The following is a 25,703-nucleotide window of genomic DNA, read 5'->3' on the forward strand; positions in this document are numbered from 1 at the left end:
GTGGTGGCTGAGGATGGTAGATAGGGAGTAAATGGAATTCAGGATCTACACACACATTCTCTCTCTGCCAAATGCACACATGGATGAGCATACCTGGAGGACTGACAAGTTAACTCATTGAACAAATAGTTGCTGAGCACCTGCTATAAATTGCTGTGTACATGTGGGTGATGGTGAGAGGATTCCGAATATTGATAGGGCTCTTCTCAATGCTGGAATTGAATCTGTTCCAAGGCCCCCATATGTCTTTCTAGGTATTAAATTCCTTGGCAGGAAGGAATCATGTACAGCAATCTTTATACACTCTCCTCCCCCATGTATAATACAGTATGGAATAATGGTGGCTCATGAGGATCGACTGACCGAATAAAAGTAGAAAAAAATCTTCCAATTAGGCCTCCAGAAGTAGACTTTAAATTTACAGCACTGGCTAAGGCACACAGTTTCTAGAGGAATAGCTATTTTATTTGGTATAGGTTGTCTAAAGTAAACAGCTAAAATTAAAGTCAAAAACCAAAAAAGGCCAGGTGCAGTGGCTCACGCCTGTAATCTCAGCACTTTGGGAGGCCGAGGTGGGTGGATCATGAGGTCAGGAGATCCAGGCCATCCTGGCTAACACAGTGAAACCCATCTCTACTAAAAAAAAAAAAAAAAAAAAAAAATTAGCCGGGCGTGGTGGCACGTGCCTGTAGTCCCAGCTACTCGGGAGGCTGAGGCAGGAGAATCCCTTGAACTCGGGAGGTGGAGGTTGCAGTGAGCTCAAATCGCGCCACTACACTCCAGCCTGAGCAACAGTGAGACTCCGTCTCAAAAACAAAAAAAAAATCCAAAACAGGCCGGGTGCGGTGGCTCATGTCTATAATCCTAGCACTTCAGGAGGCCAAGGCAGAAGGATTGCTTGAAGCCAGAAGATCAACATCAGCCTGGCCAACATAGTGAGACCCTGTCTCTATTAGTTTAAAAACAACAACAACCCCCCTTCCCCCCCTCCCCCACCCTCCAAAAGAATCTAGATCAAGGTCTTGAATAGGCATTCCCCACTTAAAGCAAATTTATTTTTGTAAAATTCTGTAAACTTCTGTATGAAATCCAGAATTTCAAAGTTCTTCGATAGTTTTCTGTTGACCATGAGAAAGTAAACATACATCACGCCTGTAATCCCAGCACTTTGGGAGGCCGAGGCGGGTGGATCACGAGGTCAGGAGATCGAGACCATCCTGGCTAACAAAGTGAAATCCCGTCTCTACTAAAAATACAAAAAATTAGCTGGGGGTGGTGGCAGGCACCTGTAGTCCCAGCTACTCGGGAGGCTGAGGCAGGAGAATGGCATCAACCCGGGAGGCAGAGCTTGCAGTGAGCTGAGATCACACCACTGCACTCCAGCCTGGGTGACAGAGGGAGACTCTGTCTCAAAAAAAAAAAAAAAAAAAAAAAAAGTAAACACACAGCCAGGTGCAGTGGCTCACACCTGTAATCCCAGCACTTTGGGAGGCCGAGGCGGGCCTCCGATGGATCTCTTGAGGCCAGGGGTTCGAGACCAGCCTGGCTAACATGGCGAAACCTCGCCTCTAATAAAATACAAAAATTAGCCAGGCGTGGTGGTGCATGACCTGTATAGTCCCAGCTACTTGGGAGGCTGACCCGTGAGAATTGCTTGAACCCAGGAGTGGAGGCTTCAGTGAGCTGAGATCGTGCCACTGCACTCCAGGCTGGGGAACAAAGCAAGGCTCTGTCTCAAAAAAAAAAAAAGTAAACATACTTACTCAAATTTGAAAATGCATGTTTAAAATGCAAATAAATCGGGGTGGACTTAGAGGAGCTGACCCGTGAGAATTGCTTGAACCCAGGAGTGGAGGCTTCAGTGAGCCAAGATCGTGCCACTGCACTCCACGCTGGGGAACAAAGCAAGACTGTCAAAAAAAAAAAAAAAAAGTAAACTTACTCAAATTTGGAAATTCAGATTTAAAATGCAAATAAATCGGGGTGGACTTAAGACTTTGTGGAGGATTTAGTGTAAGACACCTGTGTGTCACAGTGTGCTCCCTTGAATCACAGTTTGAGTCATAAGGTTTATGACTCAGTTTGAGTTTATGACACAGTTTGAGTCATAAGGTTTACGAACCCAAGTGGTTCATCCACTGCTTGAATAGCAGAAATGTATGTCCTGGTCTTCGGAGTCGGGGGACACTTTAATAATGATCATTAAATTTGATCAGCAGACTTAAACTTGTTGTCTACAGAAACCAATTAACAGGTAAACTAGCATTTATCCAGCATTGAGAAGTCATAGCAGTGGCTAGAAAGAAGAAATATTTAAGCCAAACAAAACGCAAAAGATTAATATTTTATTTTCAGAGCAGCTGATGCAATATTGAATCAGGTTTTCACAAATAAATATGACAGTGTCTATTTGGTTACATCTCCATTTGATGAATGCCCGTCTATAGGAACTGTAATAACTTTCTGAGAAGGCTAATGATTAGAATGTGTTAAATAAAATTTCCCTGGTTCCCTTTTTGAAGAAGCATTGTGATAATTAAGAAAAAAAAAAGCTTATCACTTGGAGGGGAAACAACCTAGAATGCCCCAGTTTCCTTCTTTTTTTTTTTTTTAAGGAATGCACCTTTTTAGGACAAGTCTATAAAACATCTTTATTTATTTGTTACATATGATGTTTAAATATAACTTTGCTTTCAAGCTTCAAACTTTTTTTAAACCCCTGGTAAAATAAGACTTTTGGTTCACCTTAACAAAAACTGACCTAGGAAGAAACATTTTTAGCAAAATGTTATTATAAAATTCACTAGAAAATACGGTCCTCTTGTTGCCAAAATGTTACATAAAATCCTTATTAAAAATACACACGTTACAAAAGAAAAATTATGAATATGCTATACATAGTGCTTTAATATGGACCAAGGGACTTGCATTCCGGGAAAATACAGTTAAGCACACTAGATATTATGATGTCAACTTATAATAGTGCAAACCTGAATAAATTACATCCTGATATGGAAGGCATGCAATTCATCTGCTGAGAATAGAACATAACGAAGCCAGAACAGGAAGCAATCACAACCACTATTTAAAAATGTTTTCCTTTTTATTACATTAATTTTTTTCAAAAATACTTTTCTTTACAATAGAACTCCTAGAAAATATTTACAACCTTCCTCTAATAAAATATAACAGCAGTTAAATATATTTGAAAATAAGATGGGTTTTTCCATAAAATATATCTGTTAACTTTTTATATACAAGCTTTCTCAAAGAGGTCTAAATTCACTAATGAAAAACCATCTGATAGTAAACAGTAACCGAGTTGAGACATTAACCATTAGGAAGAAAAGTTCTTTGGGGTGGGGTAAGGGGAGAAGCTAAAACACAACACATACATGCAGGCAGAATTATTTCAGAAAAAAAAATAAGTGCAACATTGTACTAGGAAGTCCATTCTTTAAGTTGATAGTCAAGAAATACTAATTCAGGAATTTGAACTGTCTCGTTAAGGAGGAGTTCTTTGGTTGTTTCAAGTCAAAAATCCTTATGCTATACTGCATGGAAAATTATAAGTAAGCTGTGCATTCTATTTTTGCCATGGCAACTGAGTTTATTTTTTAATGTTTAAAACTGGAACAGCTGGGCAAATCTCTAAACAGAGGCAATACATTTGCTTTATAAACACTTTTCTGGATGTTTGCTCCTTTGATAGATAAGCTTCCATAGACCCAATAGCAGCACCCTTCTAGGCTTACCCTCAGACACTAAGTGGAGGGCAGTAGTCCCTGGGAGAGACGATCAGCCAAGGATATGACAGCTATAATGGTTCGGCCACAAAGTTGATGCACACTGCCCAGGCAGTTCCTGACTCACAACTGCTTGGATAAAACGGGATAGCATAATCTTTCTGAAATGGCAGCAAATGAAACTTTTTTTTCCCTCTAAACAAAAGATGTAGGAAAACGCCAAGACCTCTTCTTTGAAAATAGAATGACGGAAAAGAATTTTATTTTTTCTTCTGTCCATGGCTTTCCTGAAGTTCAGAGACCACTGCCTGTGTGGGGCTGCTGTGGCTCACAGCCGGTTCCCCCCCATGAGTGTGTGCTAAATGCTTTTGCAGAGTCAAAGACGTCAGGTCCTACTCTCATGCTTCTGCTGATATTCTCTCTCATGTCAAGCTATGAATGTTGTCAGCAAAGTGGCCCAGCGTGATAGGCACACCTACGTGGAGCTGGGAACCAGCATACCTGGGGTGGGCGATGCCTGAAAACACCGGCCCAGGAAATCACGCTGCATTAACTCCAAAAGGGGAGTTGCATGAAGCAGGATCCTCTCTGTACTGGCGCTGTGTCCCAGCCTGACTTTTGCCCTAACGGTGGGATGGGTCAGTCTGACTCAGCTCAGAAGCCTGGGGCTAAATGGCATTTTTGAAGGATTACAGGTTTATTACCTTCAAGTACAAACAGCAACCCTGCTGACAGGGACAGGAGGAAGCAGAGCAAAGTCATGGAGGTTGGAGAAGTCTAGAAATGCTTTGGTAAGTGATTTGTGATGAATACATTCATTGTTTGAATGCAAACATTATAGCTAAGGTGTATCTGAAGCCATTTTTGTTGGCCTTCAATGCTATTTGTCTTGTATTTGCTATCGTATGTGTTAGAAAACTATTTCTTATAGCTAACATCAAGGTAAACTTCAGTCCAGCGGATGTGAATTACAGCAAAATCCCAGTGAATGCGGTTTCACAGTACTTCCAAGTGGCACAAAGTAATTTCAGAACTCCACTAATCATGAACAGCGTTGCAAAAAAGAATAGGCTTTTCTGATTTGTTTTTTGGGCAACAGAACACTTTCTGGCATTCTAGGTGCTTCAATATGTGTCCTTCAATCACCCTGAAGTGAAAGCAGTCCTGGCAACTTAATATTTGCCTCCAGATGGGTCTCTAGTCAGTTCATGCTAAACACAGCTCTGCCACCCACAACTTGGAGCTGACCAGCCCCCAGGGAACATGGAAGAGGACAGGACACACCTGTTCTAGAAAACCAGGTCCTCAGTAAACACTGCTGGGAATGAAAGCCTAAAATTATACAGTACTCCATTCCTGTGAACGGGCCAAAGGATGACGGGCAACACAGGGGAAACCTGTTTTCACATTTGGTCATCTCCTCACATGTCGTGTGAGCTGGAGGAGAGCCGTGTAACACGGAGGGCTTGCTTTGCCCCTGGAAAGCTGCCCCTAGCATAGTATCTCCAGGCAAAGATGCCATGCTCACTGCAAACTATGGAATGAGGTCAGAACAGAATCAAAGTAACGCTTGATGGGAAAAGTTGGCCCCAAGACCCCAGTACTAAGAGGGTCGCCTGCCTCTCACACACACACACTCACAGCAAGCTTTGGGATAAAAGGCAACCGGGATGGTTGACATCTGAATGCAATGGAACATGAAGGTCAGCTTCAGTCCCTACTGGGAATGATTTCATGAGAAGGTAGCCCAGATGAAACACCTCTTAAAGATAGTTGTGCCAATTATTTATTCCCCCAACCCCCCACAAAAACAAATTTTTTTAAATAAAAGGAAAAGAAATGGGATTTTTTTTTCTAAACCTGAATAAAATGACCACTTTTAAAACAGGTAGTTTAAAAGGGTTACAAAACAAGCAGGCAGTCCAGGTTTCCTGATTAATGAAGATGGAGGCCGTGGGTTTTCACTGTCTCTAAGTGACACACAGGGCTTTATAGTTCTGCGTCACCCTGAAGCAAGACTGAATCTTGATCATCCAAGAGAAGATCGGTGTCCACAACTTCAGCCTCTTCCATGACACCTCCCAACTGCTGGACGACGTCGTCGTCGAGGATGTCCACGTCCTTGATGGGTTTGATCAGACTCAGCTGGTCCAGGGGCAGCAGCCCCGGCGCCCCCACGGGCCCCGTAGTCCTCTCAATCGTGGCTGCCATCTCAGCTGCAAAAGCCGCCTTCTGAGCCTTTTGCCTCTGTTGTTCCTCCTGCTGCCTGTGAGTTTTCATGTGTGCATTTCGGCTTTTGATCTTGAAGAAGACTCTAAAAATAAAGAAAGAGAGGTGTGTAGAATTTAGAAGGAGATCTGAGTTCTTGGAAATCCAGGTGTCCTGTGGGGAATGGGGGTGTGTGGTCTGACAAAGTCCCTGGCTGCTCGGCTTCTAGGACCTCCTTCCCCTGTGACCTGTCACCTCTCTTCCTTCCTCTCCAAGCATTACAAGGAAAGGGATGGGGACAGAACACACCTACTGTGCCTCAGGCTTCCTTCCTGTGACAATGGAGGAGGAATTCTCAAAGGCCTCCTGTCCACCCGGAGTCTGGAGCACAGGCTCTTTCTCTTTCAGCCTCCCCCTTCTCCTCATCACTGACCATGCCCTCTCCACTGGAGAATCTTCTAAATCATGCTAACAAGCCCTGATGGTCCCCATCATGAAACAACCCACCATCTGCCTTTGGCCTCTGTCCCTGTTCCTCCACAGTTGAAAGTTGTTGGGTTTTTTTTTTTTTTTTTTTAAATAGAGACAGGGTGTCTCTCTATTGCCCAGGCTGGAGTGCAGTGGTGTGATCACAGCTCACCATAACCTTGAACTCCTGGGCTCAAGTGATCCTCCCACCTCAGCCTCTCGATTAGCTAGGACTACAGGCACATACCACCATGCCTGGCTAATTTTTAAATATTTTGTAGAGATGGAGTCTTGCTATGTTGCCCATGCTGGCCTCGAACTCCTGGCCTCAAGTGATCCTCCCACCTTGGCCTCCCAAATTGTTGTGATTACACGTGTGAACCACTGCGCCCAACCCACGGTCAAAATTCTTGAAGGATCTGCCCACACGCACTTGATGGATCTCTTTTTTCTCTCCTTCTTCCTCTCCAAGTGGACTGTTGTCCTCTCCCTGTCAACCCAATTGCTCTTCTCGAGGTCACTGGTAACTGTGTGGCCAAATTCAGTGGCCCCTGTCTTTATTGTACTTGACTTCTGCGCTACATCTACTACTCCCTTTCACTTAAGGCCCCTGCTTTGCGGCCATGATATTATCATAATGGCTACACATCCTACAACACAGAGGACACTCCCTCTTCGCCAAGCAAGGAATTGGCAGACTTGAAATGCCAACAGTGCTGAGGTTGAGAAACCCGGGGATAAAATGATATATTGCTGGGGTTAATTCTTTAGATGAGAGGTCTGCAAACTATGGTCAGTGGGCCAAATCCTGGCTGTTTTTGGGAATAAAGTTTTATTGGCACATAGCCATGTCTGTTTATGCAATGTTGATGGCCGTTTCTGTGCTGCAATGGCACAGCTGAGCAGTTATGATAAAGACAGTAAACGGCCCACAAAACCTCAAATATTAACTATCTGGACCTTTTTCAGAAGAAGTGTGCCCAGGTGTGAGACTGTTTATGGAGAGGGGGTGGCATAATACTCTTTAGTCACTCCTGAGCTCATGAAGGAAAAAACAAAACAAAACAAAAACACACACACAAAACACCTGGTTTCTAAGGCCTGAGTCCAACAGGGCTGATAAATCACAATTCTGCTTGGACACACTGAAAATGGTTGAATGTAACAAACATAATTTCAGCACCTCTAAGAGGTATTTTGTGAACATTTGCCTAATGTTATTTTGAGTTAGGAAAAGCCACAGAAACCATTTGTATTTTCCATGAAATCATAACTGGATTTCTGATAGAAAAAGTTTCCAAGCAACGTAAGACTCCAAAAAAAAAAAAAACATTTAATAGATGCCACTGAGACATGGCCGGGAAACATGAAATACTGATTTTTTTTAAGTTAAATCATCCTCTGTCTCCACCTGGTGGAATGTAGCATTGTAGCCTGTTTGAGCCTAATGAGTGGGAGGTGCTGGCTCCTCTGGGGGAAAACTGGCAAGACCCTGATACCCTGATGCTGCCACTCCAGGACAAATAAGCGGGAGCTCACTGAGAGTCAGCTGAGGGTGGTTCCATCATTATTTCAATTAAAAAAAGCCTTAAGATCAATCCAGGGGCCCATTTCTTCCATGGTGCACCAGTGTGTGGTGGGTGGTGATGTTAAAATGACATCATGGCCAGCTTGGAAGGACAGCAGGGTGTGGAGGAGACCCACACCAAATCCCACCTCTCCCATCCCTGTGCTTCATGGGGGGAAGTGATCTGCTAGTTCCAGTTCACTTTGGTGGGTGCTATCAAGCTGGGCTTAATCAGACGCAGCATGGCATAGAGCCAGGAGCACAAGGCCAGGCCAGCCTGCCTGATGTGAATCCCCACTAGGCTGCTCGCTGTGAACTGCAACAGGGGCTTCACTTTTCTGTGCCTCAGTTTCTGCCTGTAAAAAAGAAGCTCCTAAAAGTACCTGCCTCATAGGGCTATTTTAAAGATTAATCAGTACATGTGCTATGGGTTGAATGTGTCCCCCAAACAGCACATGTTGAAAACTGAATCCCTAATGCAGCTGTGTTGGAAGGTGTGGCCTAATGGGAGGTGTTTCAGTGACGAGGGTCTCACCCTCATGAATGGATTCATGCCGATTATAATAGGGTATGAGGCTGCAAGTTCAACCTCTTGCTGTCTCTCCCCTCTCTTTGCCCTTCCACAATGGGATGACTTAGCAAGAAGGCCCTTGCCAGATGCAGGCCCCTTGACCTTGAACTTCCCAGCCTCTAGAACTATAAGAAATAAATTTATTTTCTTTATAAATTATCCAGTCAGTGATATTCTGTTGTAGCAACACAAAACAGACTAAAACATGTAAAGAATCCTTTAAAACAGTGCCAGGCACATAGTTAGTACCTGATAAACAGCAGTTACTATTAAGTTGCCTGCTCTACTCTATGAGGATGTATAAGTAGAGGTCCCACCTAGCCTTGCTTATGTAACTAGGGATGTTTTTGTGGTAGAGTTTCAGAAACCACTTGGGCAGCATATCTCCCAGGTAATACTCCTTTTCATGCTTGAGGCACTAGGAATTAGGGGAAGAGGAACTCAGCAAGGCTCCTAAAGGATGTAATTCGTAACAATGTAGTACCCTTCCAGTCAGGTGGACTCATTGAGAAGTACACTGGAATTCTCTACTGGAGGCTGTGGGAGGGAATCACCCATCTTACCATCATTGGCATTTTCTACCTAAAGCAAAACACAAAGGAAACCAAAAGGAAAGAGCAGTGGTCAGAAGCCCAGGTCTGCATTCGGACAAAACTGGGTTCAAATCTCAGTTCTGCTCTTTACTGGCACTGTGACTTAGGTCAAGTCATTTTACCTGATTTTTAAACCCTTATTTGTAAAACAAAGATAAAAAAACAGCATCTGTATCACATGGAGTTTCTATGTAAGGATTAAGTGAGCTCATACACATAAAGCATGTAACAAAGTAAGTGCTCAGTAAATGTTAGCTATTATAATTACTATCTCATGTTACTTTTTTTCTTTAGCTGTTGTTTTTTAAATTATACCTAAAAGGGGAGGATAACAAATAGGTTTTATTTCATGCGTCAACTCTGATTAATTGGTTGTGCAGCTTGAAGCATGACAACGAAAAGTAACTGAGGCTTTGTCTTAAAGTGATAGCAAAGTGTGGTGATTGATTAGTGATGTCTGCCTTAGTCACAGAAGTAAGCGAAGGTGGTAGGATTACCCTGTATGAGCCATCTGTGTTATAGAGAGTTCCTGATTAGGTGTTGTAGAGCCATTCTCAAATCATTCAGCGGGGATCCAAACAGAGTAATGCTAGTGAACATAGCTTGGGTGTGAAGGGAAGGAGTGGGAACCAGAGTCCCACCTGCCATTCCTGGGAAAGAGTGAAGTTTTGTAACTTACAGGTTCACTCTCTGAAGATATCCATCCTTACAAGGCTCTAAGATAACAGAATGGCCATATTCTGAGTCTGCAACAGGACTACATACCCATCCCAAAGATGACACGAAGAAGAGTTTTGAGGTCTAAGTTCTTTTTTCTGATTGAAGAAACCTCAGGCCATCCTGGCCCAGCTCCCATAGAGCGACTACCCATCATGAACTCAGATTCAGTCCCCGGTCCCCTGCACCTACTTGCCACACTCCTTGCAGGGGAAGATGGTGGTGGGGTCTGTCTCGCCGCTGGTGGTGCTGTGAGAGGGTGAGCTCTTCACCGAACAGTACCCACTCTGGGTGCCACCAGGCTTCTGCTTCCCAGAGGGGACGGCACCTCGGGCCTTGGTCACCTGGTTGGTGCCCCCGTGGATGCGGGCATGGCCATTCAGTGCCTGTCGGGAGCTGAACACCTGGGGAAGAAAGGGAGTGACATGACATCTACAGTCCTGAAAAGGAAATTAGGGTTATTAGTTACTCAGTGGTAAACATGGAATACTTGAAACTGTCTAATGACAGGGCACAAGGGTTTTATATAAGCAAACTTTGGGCATATGCTACAAAAGGTAAAGATCAAATACCACAACCACAAATCCTGTGCCAATCAAAACCTCATCACTGCTACAATCAGAAGAGAAGAAGCGACGTGGCACAGGATAAAGAATAAAGCTACTGTCTAGAAGTCAAGACGTCAGGGGTTTGGACCCAGCTCTACTATAATTAAAGCTGTTGGGCCATTTCCCTTCTGTATACTTTATTTTTTTCCATCTGAAGAATGAGAGAGCTGGACCAGCTTTCAAACTTTTTTTTTTTTTTTTTTTTTTGAGACAGAGTCTCACTCTGTCACCCAGGCTGGAGTGTGGTGGTGCGGTCTCAGCTCACTGCAAGCTCTGCCTCCCAGGTTCACACCATTCTCCTGCCTCAGCCTCCCGAGTAGCTGGGACTACAGGCGCCCACCACCACGCCTGGTGAATTTTTTGTAGTTTTAGTAGAGACAGGGTTTCACCGTGTTAGCCAGGATGGTCTCGATCTCCTGACCTTGTGATCCGCCCGCCTTGGCCTCCCAAAGTGCTGGGATTACAGGCGTGAGCCACCACGCCCGGCCTCAAACTTTTTTAAAGATGATAACTACCTCCTTCTTTCCCTCCCATTTTTCTTCCTTCCTTCCTCTTTCCCTCCCTCCTTCTTTTTTAGGAAATCAGGTCTTACTAAAAAAACTCAGGCTCAAGTTAAAAGCAGAGGTGCTCTGGCTAGAATGGAGACAGCGCCCCAGAATTGCGCCTGTTTGCTCAGCTCTATCTACCCCGAGGAAGCCCTAGCACCCTAAGGAATCCAGTTTGAAAGACAGTGATTAGGTTTTCTGACATATTCTATGTTGTAGATAGCCTTAATCAGTAGCCCATTGTTGAAGCAATGTTTAAGACCCCCAAATTTTAATACAGATGATAAAAAGAAGAAGGATCTTGGCAGAATTTTAAAATCCTGCCATAAAGCTGGGTTTCTTAACATCAGCACTACTATCATTTTGGGCTGGATAATTCTTTGTTGTGATGGGTGGGGGGCTCTGTTGTATAGGATGTTTAGCAGCATCTCTGGCCCTACCAGATGCTAGTAGCACCTCCGCATTTATGATAAAAGTTATGACAAATTCCAGACACTGCCAAATGTTCTTGGGGGAATAAATCATCCCCAGTTCAGAACCACCACTATAAAGGGATGTAAATCCATATCCCTGAATCCGATGAGTCCTGGCTTCCAGCTTGTTAAACTCATCAGCTAAGGGGAGTACCTACTGGGCTGTCTAGCTGTAGTAGTTGCTGTGTTAAGTTTATGATCTCTGTTTTTTTTTATTTGTTTGTTTGCTTGTTTTTTTTTTTTTTTCAGATGGAGTCTCACTCTGTCACCAGGCTGGAGTGCAGTGGCATGATCTCAGTTCACCGCAACCTCTGCCTCCTGGGTTTAAGCGATTCTCCTGCCTTAGCCTCCCGAGTAGCTGGGACTACAGGCGCGCACCACCACGCCCAGGTAAGTTTTGTATTTGTAGTATAGTAGAGACGGGGTTTCACCATGTTGGCCAGGATGGTCTTGATCTCTTGACCTTGGGATCCACCTGCCTCAGCCTCCCAAAGTGCTGGGATTACAGGTGTGAGCCACCGCGCCTGGCCAAGCTCTGTTTATTTTCTTACATAGGAAAAAACCTATCGCTGACTTAGCAACCAAAGCCTCCATCGTTAGGCAAGGAATAAAATAAAACCAGCATGCTTTTTCCACTGTGATTTTTAAAAGTCATTAAAAAATATCTTTTCTCTTATGTACAGAAAAATTGGAACAGAAAAATATCTAACTTGCTGAGCATTTGATGGGAAAAAGTAAAAGATAACTTCCATTTGGTACACAACTTAATGTACATAGAGCTATGATTTGAGGAGGCATCTAATTTCTGAACAAATTCACCAAGAAATACCATCACTTAAAGTCATTACCGCAATCATGCTGCAGTGAACACTCTATACAAAATGGCCAGGTCATTAAACATCAAAGATGGAAAACAAGCCAGCAATCTCTTCTGTTCTCTTCAAAGTGAATGCAAAACGTATGTATCTTTTTTTTTTTTTTTAATTTTCATTTCTTCTTAAATGCAAATCAAATGAATTTCTGCTTTAGGATCTAAATATTTTAAAGACTGTTGCTTTCTCCATCTAAGTGACAGGTAAGCAGCATTCAGTACACTCTGGAGAACAGCACTGTCCTATATCATGTATGAGCAAAGACAAGCACACTGACTTAAGGAAAATGGGCTTCCTCTGCAAGGGGCAACATTATTTTGAGGGGTAATCCCTCTAGAACTTGCCTATACAGGTGTGCCTGGCCTTAAGAAACCTGATTTGGGAAAAGCTCACCAATTCAGACTAGTGGCAGACCAGCGGGAGATTGAGAAATAACCTTTAAAAATATCCTTTAAAATACACATGGAGCCTTAGACAAGGCCAGCACAGATACCGTAAGGTCTTTCTTTAGTGCTAAGAATGACCACATGGTGAACTTGTTTTATTTCAGCTAAATTATGCTTCTAATATTCTTGAAAAGTAGTAGCCTCTGTATTTACACACACTCCCTTTCAGCCTGTTTATATGATTAATTTACTTTTAGTAAATCTTTTTTTTCTCCACCATAGAGTACAAAGATAAACTTTAGTTAAATCTTTGTAACAGTGTTCTCAATTTTAAATTAGTGACATTTCAATTAGTAACACTTTATGAAATGTGAAATGCAAAACCTTCTAAATAGGTAAAATTGCAGGAGGTAGGGCAAGTAATTATGTCATAAAAGGATGATCTTTGGCAGCAGGCTCTCCTAGTACATTTAAATGCATGTTGACAGGGCACAAGCTTGTGTGACACACAGCCCAGGGGAATGCAGAGGCTCCAGGAAATGTGGAATGTATGTTTTGGAGGCCACGCTCACTGCAGAGCTTGGAATCACACACTCCTGGGCATGGGGGCCTTCTCTGTGTTCTCCAACACGCAGCATTGTACTTGACACAGAACACACACTCTGTAAATACCTGTTGGCCAAATGAAGCAGAAAACAATGGCAACATGGAGCACCCTCTGCCAAACTGTGACTGTTGGAAGAGCACTCTCGAAAATACATCATCTCTTAAAGCCAGGCACAGCTATATGGCTCTCGCTTGTCCCAGATCCCCAGACGACACAGACACACTTACAGCCCCACAGTTGGGCATTTCACAGATGAAGGAGCCTGAGGGCTGGCCCAGGGCCTGCAGGGGCGGCCCCTCCGTGGGAGCCAGGACGGGGACGGGTGGTGGCTCCGGGGACTTCGGCACCTCACTCTCTTCTTCTTTTGTGGATTTCCTATCTTCTTCCGGGTCCTCCTCCTCCTCCTCCTCTAACTCTTCTTCTTCTTCACTTGTCTAGTGTTAAGGTAATAAAAGCAAGAGGGGAAAATCCCCAAATGGCATTCTTAGTGATGAACAGAACTCACAGATCAACAGAGGAGAGAGGGGCTGGATACTGGCGCTGTGTTCCTTTCTTTCTGCATAAGGAATGGTGGACAGAGCCTGTTAGGCGTGATCCTCAAAAGGTTGGTCTCCAGATGCTTAGGACTTCGAGGTCAAGGAAGTAAGTCCCCTGCCCCACTTCGGGACCCCTCATCACTTATATAAAGATATGGTGAGGCAGAGAGGAGCAATTTCTACATGCAAGGATTCCCCGCCTTGTTCGAGACCATCAGATCTTAAAATGACTAAAACTCAGGCTGCGTCCTGCCTGTAAGTAGCTCTGTCTCCTCACAGCGGTGAAGAGGGTTTTCCAGCAATAACAATACCATGGAATCCCCCTTGGAGAGAGACTAAAGAAGGACCTGTGCTGATTTGTTTTAGAGGCTTTATAACACACCATGCAAGATACCGGATTTGACCTGCAGTGTGCAGAAAGCACGTGACTCAAGGGGAGCTCCACTCTGGTCTTGTCAGAAAATAGAGTGAAAGGAGAGAAAATGGAAGGGGAGATTCCCTTTTATTTGTCATGTGCTTTTCCTTTTGTCTCTGACCATGGGCTTAGAAAAAGCAGTGTATTCAATGTTTCTATTTATTCATTTTCTCCTACCAGAGGCATTTAATGAAAAAGAACAAGAAAAACATTTCCTATGAATAATGATCTCCTCTGCTTCTATGGCCCCTCTCCCCACTTCAGAACAGCAGCCATGTGGAGAATTAAGCAGAAGGTCCCTAACCTCCTCAAGGTTAACAGAATAGTAAGTTACTGGAATAGCTTGGAGTGGGTGCCCTGGGTGTGCTGGGATGGAAGGGCAGGGATCCAGGAGGCTCTCATTCTCCCCTTGCTTAACTACTTTATTCTGCTCTCTCCTTCCTTCCCAGGGTAGGTGTGAGGGTTGCCGGCTCCTGCAGGCCCCAAAAGGGCTGAGGACCAATCAGCCTCATTTCAGCTTTTATTTTACAGTTTACAAAGTGCTTTCACATTTACTGTGCCACCAAATAGGCTGTAAAAAGACCTGTTGTTTTATAAACGAGGAAGGAAAAGGCATGTCCAGCTGCCCCTGACCTGGCAGGTCATTTGTCTCTGCCAGGCTCTCTGCATAACTCATCACTTAATGCACGTGGGCTCCAGTCTACTCTACCCCTGACAGTGATGTAAGTCTGGGGAGCCTATGATTCTTAAAGCCCAGAAGCAAGACTTTCCAAGAAGGATATCCAGATTTCTGAAAGTAGTGATACCCTAGGACCCAGAAAACATAAGCTTCCTCTCTGCAGTTTGGATTTGGGGTGTGTGTGTGACAGAGGGAGACAATGCCAGTATGTATGTGGCATTTAGTAGCCCTCACTGTTTCGGTATTGTCCTTATTTAATATCACATACATGTATACTTGCGATGCAGTATGAACAGGGTGTATTTAAGAAATGGCTTCAGTTTCCATTGGTAAACAGGATTAATTAGTAATGATCACATTTGTTAGAAGACCTCAGTGAACACTGATGTAGGCCTAGTACATTTGACAAAGTGGTTTATGATCTAAGCAGCCAGCCTCTTACTAGTATAGAACATACAGGTTGATTTCACTTAGGTGGTCTTATTCCTGTAAGACTCCACCATCTTTCCACCCCAGAGAGTTTCAGGTAAAACCATGTTATGTCAAACTGGGACTTTGTGGTCTCAAACATTAAGTAGCCCATGGCCTACAGTTTGGCATTTAAAAATAACTACAACAAATGACAATGCCATTTGTTACATGGTATTTGTTATAATGACAATTTTCTCACAATGCCATTGTTTGGCTTAAACATTCTTAGAAGAAATGTTCCATATAGCCACAAAATTATAAGTTACACTGTACCATGATTATGTATGTCTCAGGAATTTAGATAGGTGTTATTTCAACTGGCAATCTATAAATCACAAAATGATTTACCATCAAGCCACATGGCTCACCAAAGTGACTAAGAGATACAAAAATACAAGAACAAAAATCTTAACATGTAGAACTTTGTAACAACAAGTTGGTCATTTTATGATATATTGTGAAACAAAACACTTAGTATATTCCAAAATTAGAAGGCGGGCAAATATGGGGGTGGGGAGGAGGCCATACATTTAACATGGTGCTCAGACCCTCGAGTGTCCACAATAAGAGTTTCTTGAGGAGGATATTTTTATTTCTCAAGCATGCAAATGGAATTCATATTATGAGAAATTGGTAAGTCAGAATACAAATGCTCAACAACCCAAATCTGCTCAAAGACACAAATTTGTGTGTTAGTCACTAATAATAATGATGACGATGACAACATTGAATGCCTGCTGAGAATCATGCATTTCACACACACACACACACACACACACAATTTCTAGTCCTCATAACACTGTAAAATTTTTTCATTTTTAAACAAATGAGGAAATTGACCCAATAAATAAGTTTCTCAAGGTCACACAGCTGGTAAAAAAGTTGAACAGAGATTCAAAACCTGGCCTATCTTATTCCAAAACCTCAACCTTCTTCACTCCTTGGTCTGGCTGCAAATGTCCACAGGTGCATGTTTATCCATCTGTAAATGGCTTAGAGATCCTAAATCTCTCAATATTACTGGAACCAGCTGCTTTGAAATGTCAAAGGGAAGGAGGATGTTTCCCAAGGCCCTCATCAATGGACTGTGCTGTAGGCAACTGTGCTGACATCATGGTGAGTTCTACCTTTGCCCTTGGAGCCCTGATTGCTGTTTTCCACAGTCAGTTAACTGCCTCAGTTGGTTTCTTGAATTGTGCTAAATTTTGATCACAGCCAGCCCCATATATTTGTCCTGAGTCGGGGAGCATGAGCACAGGCAGGGGACAGGAAGGTGTGGCCAGCACCTTCTCCTCTCACCTCATTAACAGAACCCATCTTGGCTCCCTGCCTCTGCTTCCAGTCACACTGCCCCTGCTGAGTGAGCAGCTGTGCTCTGTTGGCCTCCCAGCTACTTAGCTAAAGGGCAATCATTCCTTTCAAACCTCCTTCTTTTCCCCTCTCAAGTCCTCAATAATCCCTGAACCACCTGAGCATGTTCCTTCATGTGCCATCTGGAGGGAAATGGTCACCTGCCCTTACGTAAAACATTGAAAATACATGATCAGGAGAGCTATCCCAGGTGTCCCAGGCAGGCCCCGAGGACAAAGAGTAGGACCACATCTTAGGACTGTGCCTTGCACACCCTCCCCAGGCGCACCCTCCCCAGGATCCCCATGATCCCAATTTTTCATCTCCACTCGGAAAACTATGCTTAGAAGGCTGACTGTGCACACAGTGCCCACAAAGGAGCTGTGAGCTGCCATACTGGCCTTTAATCAAGATTTTCTTGTTTTTTTTTGTGGGCCTGAGTCATCTCTGCACATAAGCCTTTTGCTCTCCCTAAGCTCACAAGTAATGAGGGTGTGGACACTCCTGGCCCAGCCTAACACTGGCTCCTGGTGAATAAACCCAAGAGGGTGTGGCCCCTTGGGCACCCTCTTACCCTCTCCTCCTTAATCTGAAGCTTCATGCTGGCCTGGGTCTCCCTACCCATCTTCAAAGCCCAGGCAGTCCGAGACGGTGCCTCTGCCTTGTGTGGAAACATCTTTGTTAGTGTCACTCCTCTGCTCAGCATCCCCTTGTTCATTCCATCTCCCTCCAGTGAATTCACAGAAGGAATGTTTATGAATCAGAGCAACTCCTGTCTTCGAAAAATATTCACTCATTCATTTAACAAACATTTATTGAGTGACTGTATTATGCCAGGCACTGTCCTAGGCACTTGATAACACCCAAGCCTAAGATACACCAATTTACCTTAGAAGACCATATTCTCTGATTTTGCCCCTCTTCCAAAACACAGCACTGACAGAGCCCAGAACATTCCAGAATTGGAAGGGACTTTCTAAATCATTTAAATCATCTGGCCATTTTACAGACCAGCAAGCCTAGGAGCAAAGCCTAGGTCTTCAAGGCTAGGAATCTTTGTGCTTCCTTGTTTACTGTCTCTTCTACTCATTTGGAAAGCAATGCTCTGTGTGACCTGGGGCAAGCCCCTTCCTCTCTCTGGGTCTCAACTTTCTTCCTGTAAAATGGTGAAATTGGGTGAAAGAGTCCTTAAGGCTGCATCTAAGACTTTCTGGATCTCATTGCATACTGCTTTTAAACACTCTTGGGGTTCATGGTATATTTCCACTTACATGTGTTATATCTTCCCAACAAGGACATATGTTCTGTGTGGTGGGGGGAGAGGAGGGAAGGGCCATTTAACATCCCGGGTTACCCACAGCACTACATACATATTGCTGTTTACATTGTGGGAGTTCAACTGCTTTTAGTTGACTGAACTGGAGGAGATCATACTGTTTTGTTTTTTTTTTTTGAGCTGTAGTCTCACTCTGTTGCCCAGACTGGAGTACGGTGGCGCAATCTCTGCTCGCTGCAACCTCCGCCTCCTGGGTTCAGGCAATTCTCCTGCCTCAGCCTCCTGAATAGTGGGGACTACAGGCGTGCACTACCACGTCCAGTTAATTTTTAGTAGAGATGGGGTTTCACCATGTTGGCCAGGGTGGTCTCGATCTCCTGACCTCGTGATCCACCTACCTTGGCCTCCCAAAGTGCTGGGATTACAGGTGTGAGCCACAGTGCCTGGGTGATCACATGTTTTTTAAAACATTAGGCCACAAACGAGCAAAAGACTATTCTGATATCACACATCACTACTTAAATGAGTCAAACAAAAGCCCTGGTCACAAGAAATCCTGAATGTAGAATACTGACATCTCTGATTGAAAAAAATAGCAATACCGTTCTATTCTACAGATTTCTACTTTCTCTGATATTTGGGCTCAAATATAAATGTATTTATGTATGTATATTTCATAGCTAGGATCAATTATTAGTTAGAAGCTTAGGCCTTTGAAGCATTAATGAGTCCAATTTTTTTTTTCAGACGGAGTTTCACTCTCGTTGCCCAAGCTGGAGTGCAATGGTGCAATCTTGGCTCACCGCAACTTCTGCCTCCTGGGTTCAAGTGATCCTCCTGCCTCAGCCTCCCGAGTAGCTGGGATTACAGGTGTGTGCTACCACACCTGGCTAATTTTTTGTGTTTTTATTAGAAATGGGTTTCACCATGTTAGCCAGGCTGGTCTCGAACTCCTGACCTTAGATGATCTGCCCGCCTTGGCCTCCCAAACTGCTGGGATTACAGGCTTGAGCCACCGTGCCTGGCCAAGTCCAAATTTTTTATATTTCTTTAAGAAAATGTGTGGCCAGGTGCAGTGGCCTGAGATTACAGGGGTGAGCCTGTAATCCCAGCACTTAGGGAAGCCAAGGCAGGAGGATTGCTTAAGCTCAGGAGTCTGAGATCAGCCTGGGCAACAAAGTGAGACGTTGTCTCTACAAAAAATTAAAATATGAGTGGGGCGTTGTGGTGTGTGCCTGTAGTCCCAGCTACTCAGGTGGCTGAGGTGGGAGGATTGCTTGAGCCCAGGAAGTTGAGGCTGTAGTGAGCTATGATCATGCCACTGCACTCTAGCCTGGGCAACAAAGTGAGACCCTGTCTCAAACAAACAAAAGAAAATTTGCATCTGACTGCTCTTAACTACACAAGCGAATCAGGCTTAACAACACGCTCAGCAGCTGTGTGACTATGGCCAATTTGCTTAAGCTCTGTGCTTCAGTTTCCTACTGCATAGAATTGGTATTAAATGAATTGGATTAAATGAGTCAATATTTATAAAGTCCCTAACACAATGCCTGGCACATGAAAACTGCTGTTTCACTGTCTGTTAAAGAAAATAACACACATACATGTGCTAACCCTTACAACTGGGGCACAATTGGGAATGAAAATATAATTTCAAATATTTACATAATTCATGAATTCCCAATATTTTCACTGATGGTGACAAAAGCTAGAGTTTAGTAATGTAACACATAATTTTTATATACACATATATGGTAGGTAATGTTTTCCACAGAGTGTGAAAAGGAGATTTCCCATGGCTATGGATGCAGGGTGGAGAGTTAATTGCAAGGATCACAAGTGATAGTAATCATCAAAGCCACACATACAGGGTTCAGAGACTAGTTAGGTCTTCTTGTGTCTTTGGTACATACTTAATGTGCAGTTGACTGCGGACTGTCTGCTAATGAAGGAAATCAATACCAGGGATAATGGTGATGTAAGGATTAGAATCATCTACATGCAGCAAATTAGTTCCTCAATGATGGAGGGTTCCTGGCACTACCTAGAGGTCAAAGCTCCTCTTGCTCATGCTTTACAGACTGTGGCAAAATCCCAGGGACCCTTTCTGAGGCACATTATGGGCTCAGGTCAGTAGCATCTATGACATGGAAAGATCAAAAAAGAATATTCCAGGGGGTCAGGACACCACCCAATCATAAACCAACAAACCCAAGGCTGGGACCATCCTTGGTTTAATTCTTCTGGCTCCTAGCTGCCTTGAAGCGGGCACCAGCCCTCACCTCTGTTTCTGAACACTGAGCTACAGGCCAAACCTATGGACTTCTTTCCTCTAAACCTACTCAGGAGGGCAGGTCCTGAATCCTGCAGGAGAGCTGGGCTGTTGTCACCTCCTTCCTCTGGCTATCTTGGCAGCAAAGCCAAACCAAAAACCAGCTACTTACTAACCTGGGCCTGGGGTGGCAGCTGTGCCAGCACAAGCAACAACTTAGCAGCTTCACTCACCACACAATCATCGATGATTTCTGCCAGGCGTGTCCGGTGTTTCCGCCCCAGCCGCATGATCTTTTTCCACGTGTAGTAGTACTCCACGCACTGAGCCACCGTCTTGGACTTCACCTGCCAGGAAAGCGAACTCAAGGTTAGCTCCAGCAATGGGCAGAGAGCAAAGGTAGCAAGCATTTTTGAATATTTAATTTTGTAATAGGGTAATAAACAAGTTTGTACAGTTCAAGAAAAAAATGTACATGGTGAAAGGCCTCCTTCACATGCCTGTCCTTACCCCTCACCCTGCAACACAGGTAGCCCCTTGCATTAATTTCTTTGGCTACCATTCCAGATTTTCTTTTTTTTTTTTTTGAGACGGAGTCTTGCTCTGTCGCCCAGGCTGGAGTGCAGTGGTGCAAGCTCGGCTCACTGCAACCTCTGCCTCCCAGGTTCACACCATTCTCCTGCCTCAGCCTCCCGAGTAGCTGGGACTACAGGCGTCTGCCACCATGCCCGGCTAATTTTTTGTATTTTTAGTAGAGACGGGGTTTCACTGTGTTAGCCAGGATGGTCTTGATCTCCTGACCTCGTGATCCGCCCACCTCGGCCTCCCAAAGCGCTGGGATTACGGGCGTGAGTCACTGCACCCAGCCTTTTTTTTTTTTTTGAGATGGAGTCTTGCTCTGTTGCCGAGGCTGGAGTGCAGTGGCACCATCTTGGCTCACTGCAACCTCCACCTCCGAGATTCAAGCAATTCTCCTGCCTTAGCCTCCCAAGTAGCTGGGATTACAGGCACCCGCTACCACACCTGGCTCATTTTTTTCTATTTTTAGTAGAGATGGGGTTTCACCATGTTGGCCAGGCTAATCTCGAACTCCTGACCTCAAGTGATCCTCCTGCCTGGGCCTCCCAAATTGCTGGCATTACAGGCATTGAGTCACAACACCCATTCCAGAATTTTTTTCTTTTTTTGAGATGGAGTTTCACTTTCGTTGCTCAGGCTGGAGTGCAATGGCACGATCTCGGCTCACCGCAACCTCCACCTCCTGGGTTCAAGCGATTCTCCTGCCTCAGCCTCCTGAGTAGCTGGGATTACAGGCATGCACCACCACGCCCAGTTAATTTTGTATTTTTAGCAGAGACGGGGTTTCTACATGTTGGTCAGGCTGGTCTCGAACTCCCGACCTCAGGTGATCCGCCTGCCTTGGCCTCCCAAAGTGCTGGGATTACAGGTGTGAGCCACTATGCCTGGCCTCCAGAATTTTCTAATGCATGTACCAGCACACACAAAAATATATTCCCTCCCCCACCATCTTTCCTCACAAAAGGGAGCACACTATAAATACTGCTTTGCAACTTCATTTTTTTCTCAATATAGCTTGGAAATTTTTTCAGATCAGTCCTTACAGACTTACTCATTTTTTTAACCCATAAAGCAGCTGCTTTTTCATTTAATATGCTTGAATGTCTCTAACTTGACCTTCAAAATATGCTTATGAGAAATGTTCCTTAGTAATGGAATAGGAATATAAGGCAAAAGTTATGATGACAGAGCTTAGGTTTTGCAGGAAATGGGCCTTGCCCTATTCAACCCCAAACAGGCAAAGGTCTATGCATCTTAAGGCAGAAACATTCCTTTGTTTAGTTCATATGCTGTATGATCAGGTGAGGTGTAATAACATGGGTTTGCTGGAGGCAGATTAAAGGCTGGCCTTACCCTTGAGGGTGGGAACAAGGCCACCTACATGGTGAGATGAGAGGGGCACCCAGTCCTGTCTCCTCAAAGTTGCCCCCTTCTCATCCCCCTGACACCTGGAATTTCTACACTAGAATCACCTGAGGGAGTGAGGACAGTGCCCGTCCCAGAGAGCCCTGGGTTAAAACCCAGGTTGCCGAGAAGTGAGGAGCTCCTCCGCCCAGCTGCCACCCTGTCTGGGAAGTGAGGAGCGTCTCCGCCCGGCAGCCACCCCGTCTGGGAGGGAGGTGGGGGTCAGCCCCCGCCAGGCCAGCCGCCCCGTCCGGGAGGGAGGTGGGGGGGTCAGCCCCCCGCCGGGCCAGCCTCCCCGTCCGGGAGGTGAGGGGCGCCTCTGCCCGGCCACCTCTACTGGGAAGTGAGGAGCCCCTCTGCCCGGCCAGCCGCCCCGTCCGGGAGGGAGGTGGGGGGAGTCAGCTCCCCCGCCCGGCCAGCTGCCCCGTCCGGGAGGGAGGTGGGGGGGTCAGCCCCCACCCGGCCAGCCGCCCCGTCCGGGAGGGAGGTGGGGGTCAGCCCCCCGCCCGGCCAGCCGCCCCGTCCGGGAGGGAGGTGGGGGGTCAGCCCCCCGCCCGGCCAGCTGCCCCGTCCGGGAGGGAGGTGGGGGGTCAGCCCCTTGCCCGGTCAGCTGCCCCGTCCGGGAGGGAGGTGGGGGGGTCAGCCCCCCGCCCGGCCAGCCGCCCCGTCCGGGAGGTGAGGGGCGCCTCTGCCTGGCCGCCCCTACTGGGAAGTGAGGAGCCCCTCTGCCCGGCCAGCCGCCCCGTCCGGGAGGGAGGTGGGGGGGTCAGCCCCCCACCCGGCCAGCCGCCCCATCCGGGAGGGAGGTGGGGGGTCAGCCCCCCCGCCCGGGAGGCAGGTGGGGGTCAGCCCCCCGCCCGGCCAGCCGCCCCGTCCAGGAGGTGAGGGGCGCCACTGCCCGGCCGCCCCCACTGGGAAGTGAGGAGCCCCTCTGCCCGGCCACCACCCCGTCTAGGAGGTGTACCCAACAGCTCATTGAGAACGGGCCATGATGACAATGGCGGTTTTGTGGAATGGAAAAGGGGGCAAGGTGGGGAAAAGATTGAGAAATCGGAAGGTTGCTGTGTCTGTGTAGAAAGAAGTGGATATGGGAGACTTTTCATTTTGTTCTGTACTAAGAAAAATTCTTCTGCCTTGGGACCCTGTTGATCTATGACCTTACCCCCAACCCTGTGCTCTCTGAAACATGTGCTGTGTCCACTCAGGGTTAAATGGATTAAGGGCGGTGCAAGATGTGCTTTGTTAAACAGATGCTTGAAGGCAGCATGCTCGTTAAGAGTCATCACCACTCCCTAATCTCAAGTACCCAGGGACACAAACACTCTGCTTAGGAAAACCAGAGACCTTTGTTCACTTGTTTGTCTGCTGACCTTCCCTCCACTACTGTCCTATGACCCTGCCAAATCCCCCTCTGCGAGAAACACCCAAGAATGATTAAAAAAAAAAAAAAAAAACCCAGGTTGCCTGGTAAGCTCAATACACGAATCCATCATCAGTCGCAAGTGTGGGGCCTAAAGGATTGAGGTCTATGCCAGGCCAGTCCTGCGGGGGAGGGTGACTCTAGAAAGATGAAGCATGAGAGCTGCTGGGCACACAGGGCAGCAAAGGCATGGCGGCCACCAAGGGCAAGGCAGGAGCGAATGCAGAGATGGAGGCGGAGGCAAGTCAGAGACAAAGTCCTCCTGCTTCTCACACTTGCCCAGGCAAGGCCCTAGACTGACAACAGGAGACATGCCACCCTAGGACACCTCCGAGGACCATCTGTCTCAGCCAGGGGCCAGTGGGTGCTGTCAACTGCGGCCCTGTTCTCTGTGTACCTGAACAGCCTTAAATGGCTTTAACACAATATGGCTCCATCATTCATCAGTTTGTTGAAACACTGTTTGAATGATTTTAATTTTTTACACTAAACCATCTCTCAGCCAATAAAGTCAATAAGTTTATCTGTTGTATAAAGTGCTATTTCATCTATGTGAAAGTTTTATTTTGCTTTCGAATGCTGTATACGCAAGGTATTTTTATTATTACAGTCGTTAAAAATAGGAGTTCAACACCAGAAACTGTGCTACTGGGTAGAGGGAGGCCACATATTCTCCTCTCCCCAGAAAATTCTGTCAGAAATGTGGTAGATCTGTTAAATACACGTAAATTATGTACGGCCAGGCATGCCGGCTCATGCCGGTAATCCCAGTGCTTTGGGAGGCTGAGGGAGGTGGATCACTTGAGGTTAGGAGTTCAAGACCAGCCTGGCCAACATGGTAAAACCCCGCCTCTACTAAAAATACAAAAATTAGCCGGGTGTGGTGGTGCGTGCCTGTAATCCCAGTTACTCTAGAGACTGAGGCAAGAGAATCGCTTGAACCCGGGAGGTGGAGGCTGCAGTGAGTCAAGATCACGCCACTGCACTCCAGCCTGGGTGAGAGAGTGAAACTGTCTTGGAAAAAATAAAAAATAAAAATAAAATAAATTATGTAAATTGTGGACCGGGAACCCGAGTTCTAGTTATTCTGACAGAATTATGAATTACACATTTTTATTAAGATAGAAAATAACCTCGTGCCACTGCAGTGTCCAGATAATCTACGCCTTCTTTCCCCTGTCCTCTCCCTGCCACAGTCCTAACACTGGGGCCATACCACCCCTATATCCACTACCATCCTCACCAGCAAGTGTGGAAGACATCCTTTTTGTAAGTATCTTAAACCAGTATCCAAATATTTCTAAATATTTTTGTGTACAATTTCCCAAATTTAATTTCAAGGGGGCAATGGGAAAAATCATGCTTACCATCTTCTGTACAAAAATAAAGTCTTTGCTGTAAGTGGCTAGTGCTTTGTTAAACAGTTTTCTTTCTAGGGAGGTCCACTTGTCCGAACCTACAACAAAACACAAACCTCATAAGAACAGCTCACAGTTCCCCCTGCTTTTAGTTGCTGGTTCATTTAGTTAAGTTACAAAATACAACTACAGAGCAAGTGATATAATACATATCAAACTCCCATTTGAACAAAAAGATAGTGTGATATAATGGTTAGGAGCTCTGACACCTGGGTTCAAGTCCCAGCTATGGCCTTGACCTTGGCAAGTTACTTATCCTAAGCCTGTTTTGTTACCTACAAATGGGAATAACTATAATTGCCTCCACTGATTAGGATTTTTGTGAAGGTTAAAGAAGATAATGCACAAAAAGTGTCCAGCATCATCGCTGGGAAACAGTGAGCATTCAACAAATTTTAGGTACAGTTTTAACGTAATTGTCATATTCACAAGTGCAAGCATTCATGTAGCAAGTACCCTTCAGGGTGTGGCTGGATTCACCCTCCACCCTCAAGATGCTCACAATCTACTGGGGAGACA

At 45.3% G+C, this 25,703-nt stretch overlaps 1 protein-coding gene across 19 annotated transcripts in view; it reads right to left on the reverse strand.

Moving 5' to 3' along the window:
* Positions 1-2,331: 2,331 nt before the first annotated feature.
* The window catches only part of TRERF1 (transcriptional regulating factor 1), a 228,590-nt gene continuing 205,218 nt past the window's right edge, over positions 2,332-25,703 (reverse strand). For 10 of the 19 annotated variants that reach the window (XM_063707608.1, XM_063707605.1, XM_055389654.2 and 7 more), the window contains 5 exons: positions 25,134-25,222; positions 20,597-20,710; positions 13,589-13,795; positions 10,063-10,274; positions 2,332-6,060 (listed from right to left, as the gene is read on the reverse strand). In XM_063707608.1, coding sequence (XP_063563678.1) covers positions 5,736-6,060; positions 10,063-10,274; positions 13,589-13,795; positions 20,597-20,710; positions 25,134-25,222 — 947 coding nt within the window. In that variant the 3' untranslated portion in view covers positions 2,332-5,735. Of the gene's footprint in view, positions 6,061-10,062; positions 10,311-13,588; positions 13,796-20,596; positions 20,711-25,133; positions 25,223-25,703 lie in introns of all 19 variants that reach the window. The other 9 variants (XM_055389653.2, XM_055389638.2, XM_019030061.4 and 6 more) reach the window with 1 other exon arrangement.

The sequence above is a fragment of the Gorilla gorilla genome, chromosome 5 (assembly GCF_029281585.2).
Source record: "Gorilla gorilla gorilla isolate KB3781 chromosome 5, NHGRI_mGorGor1-v2.1_pri, whole genome shotgun sequence".
NCBI classification, from domain to species: domain Eukaryota; kingdom Metazoa; phylum Chordata; class Mammalia; order Primates; family Hominidae; genus Gorilla; species Gorilla gorilla.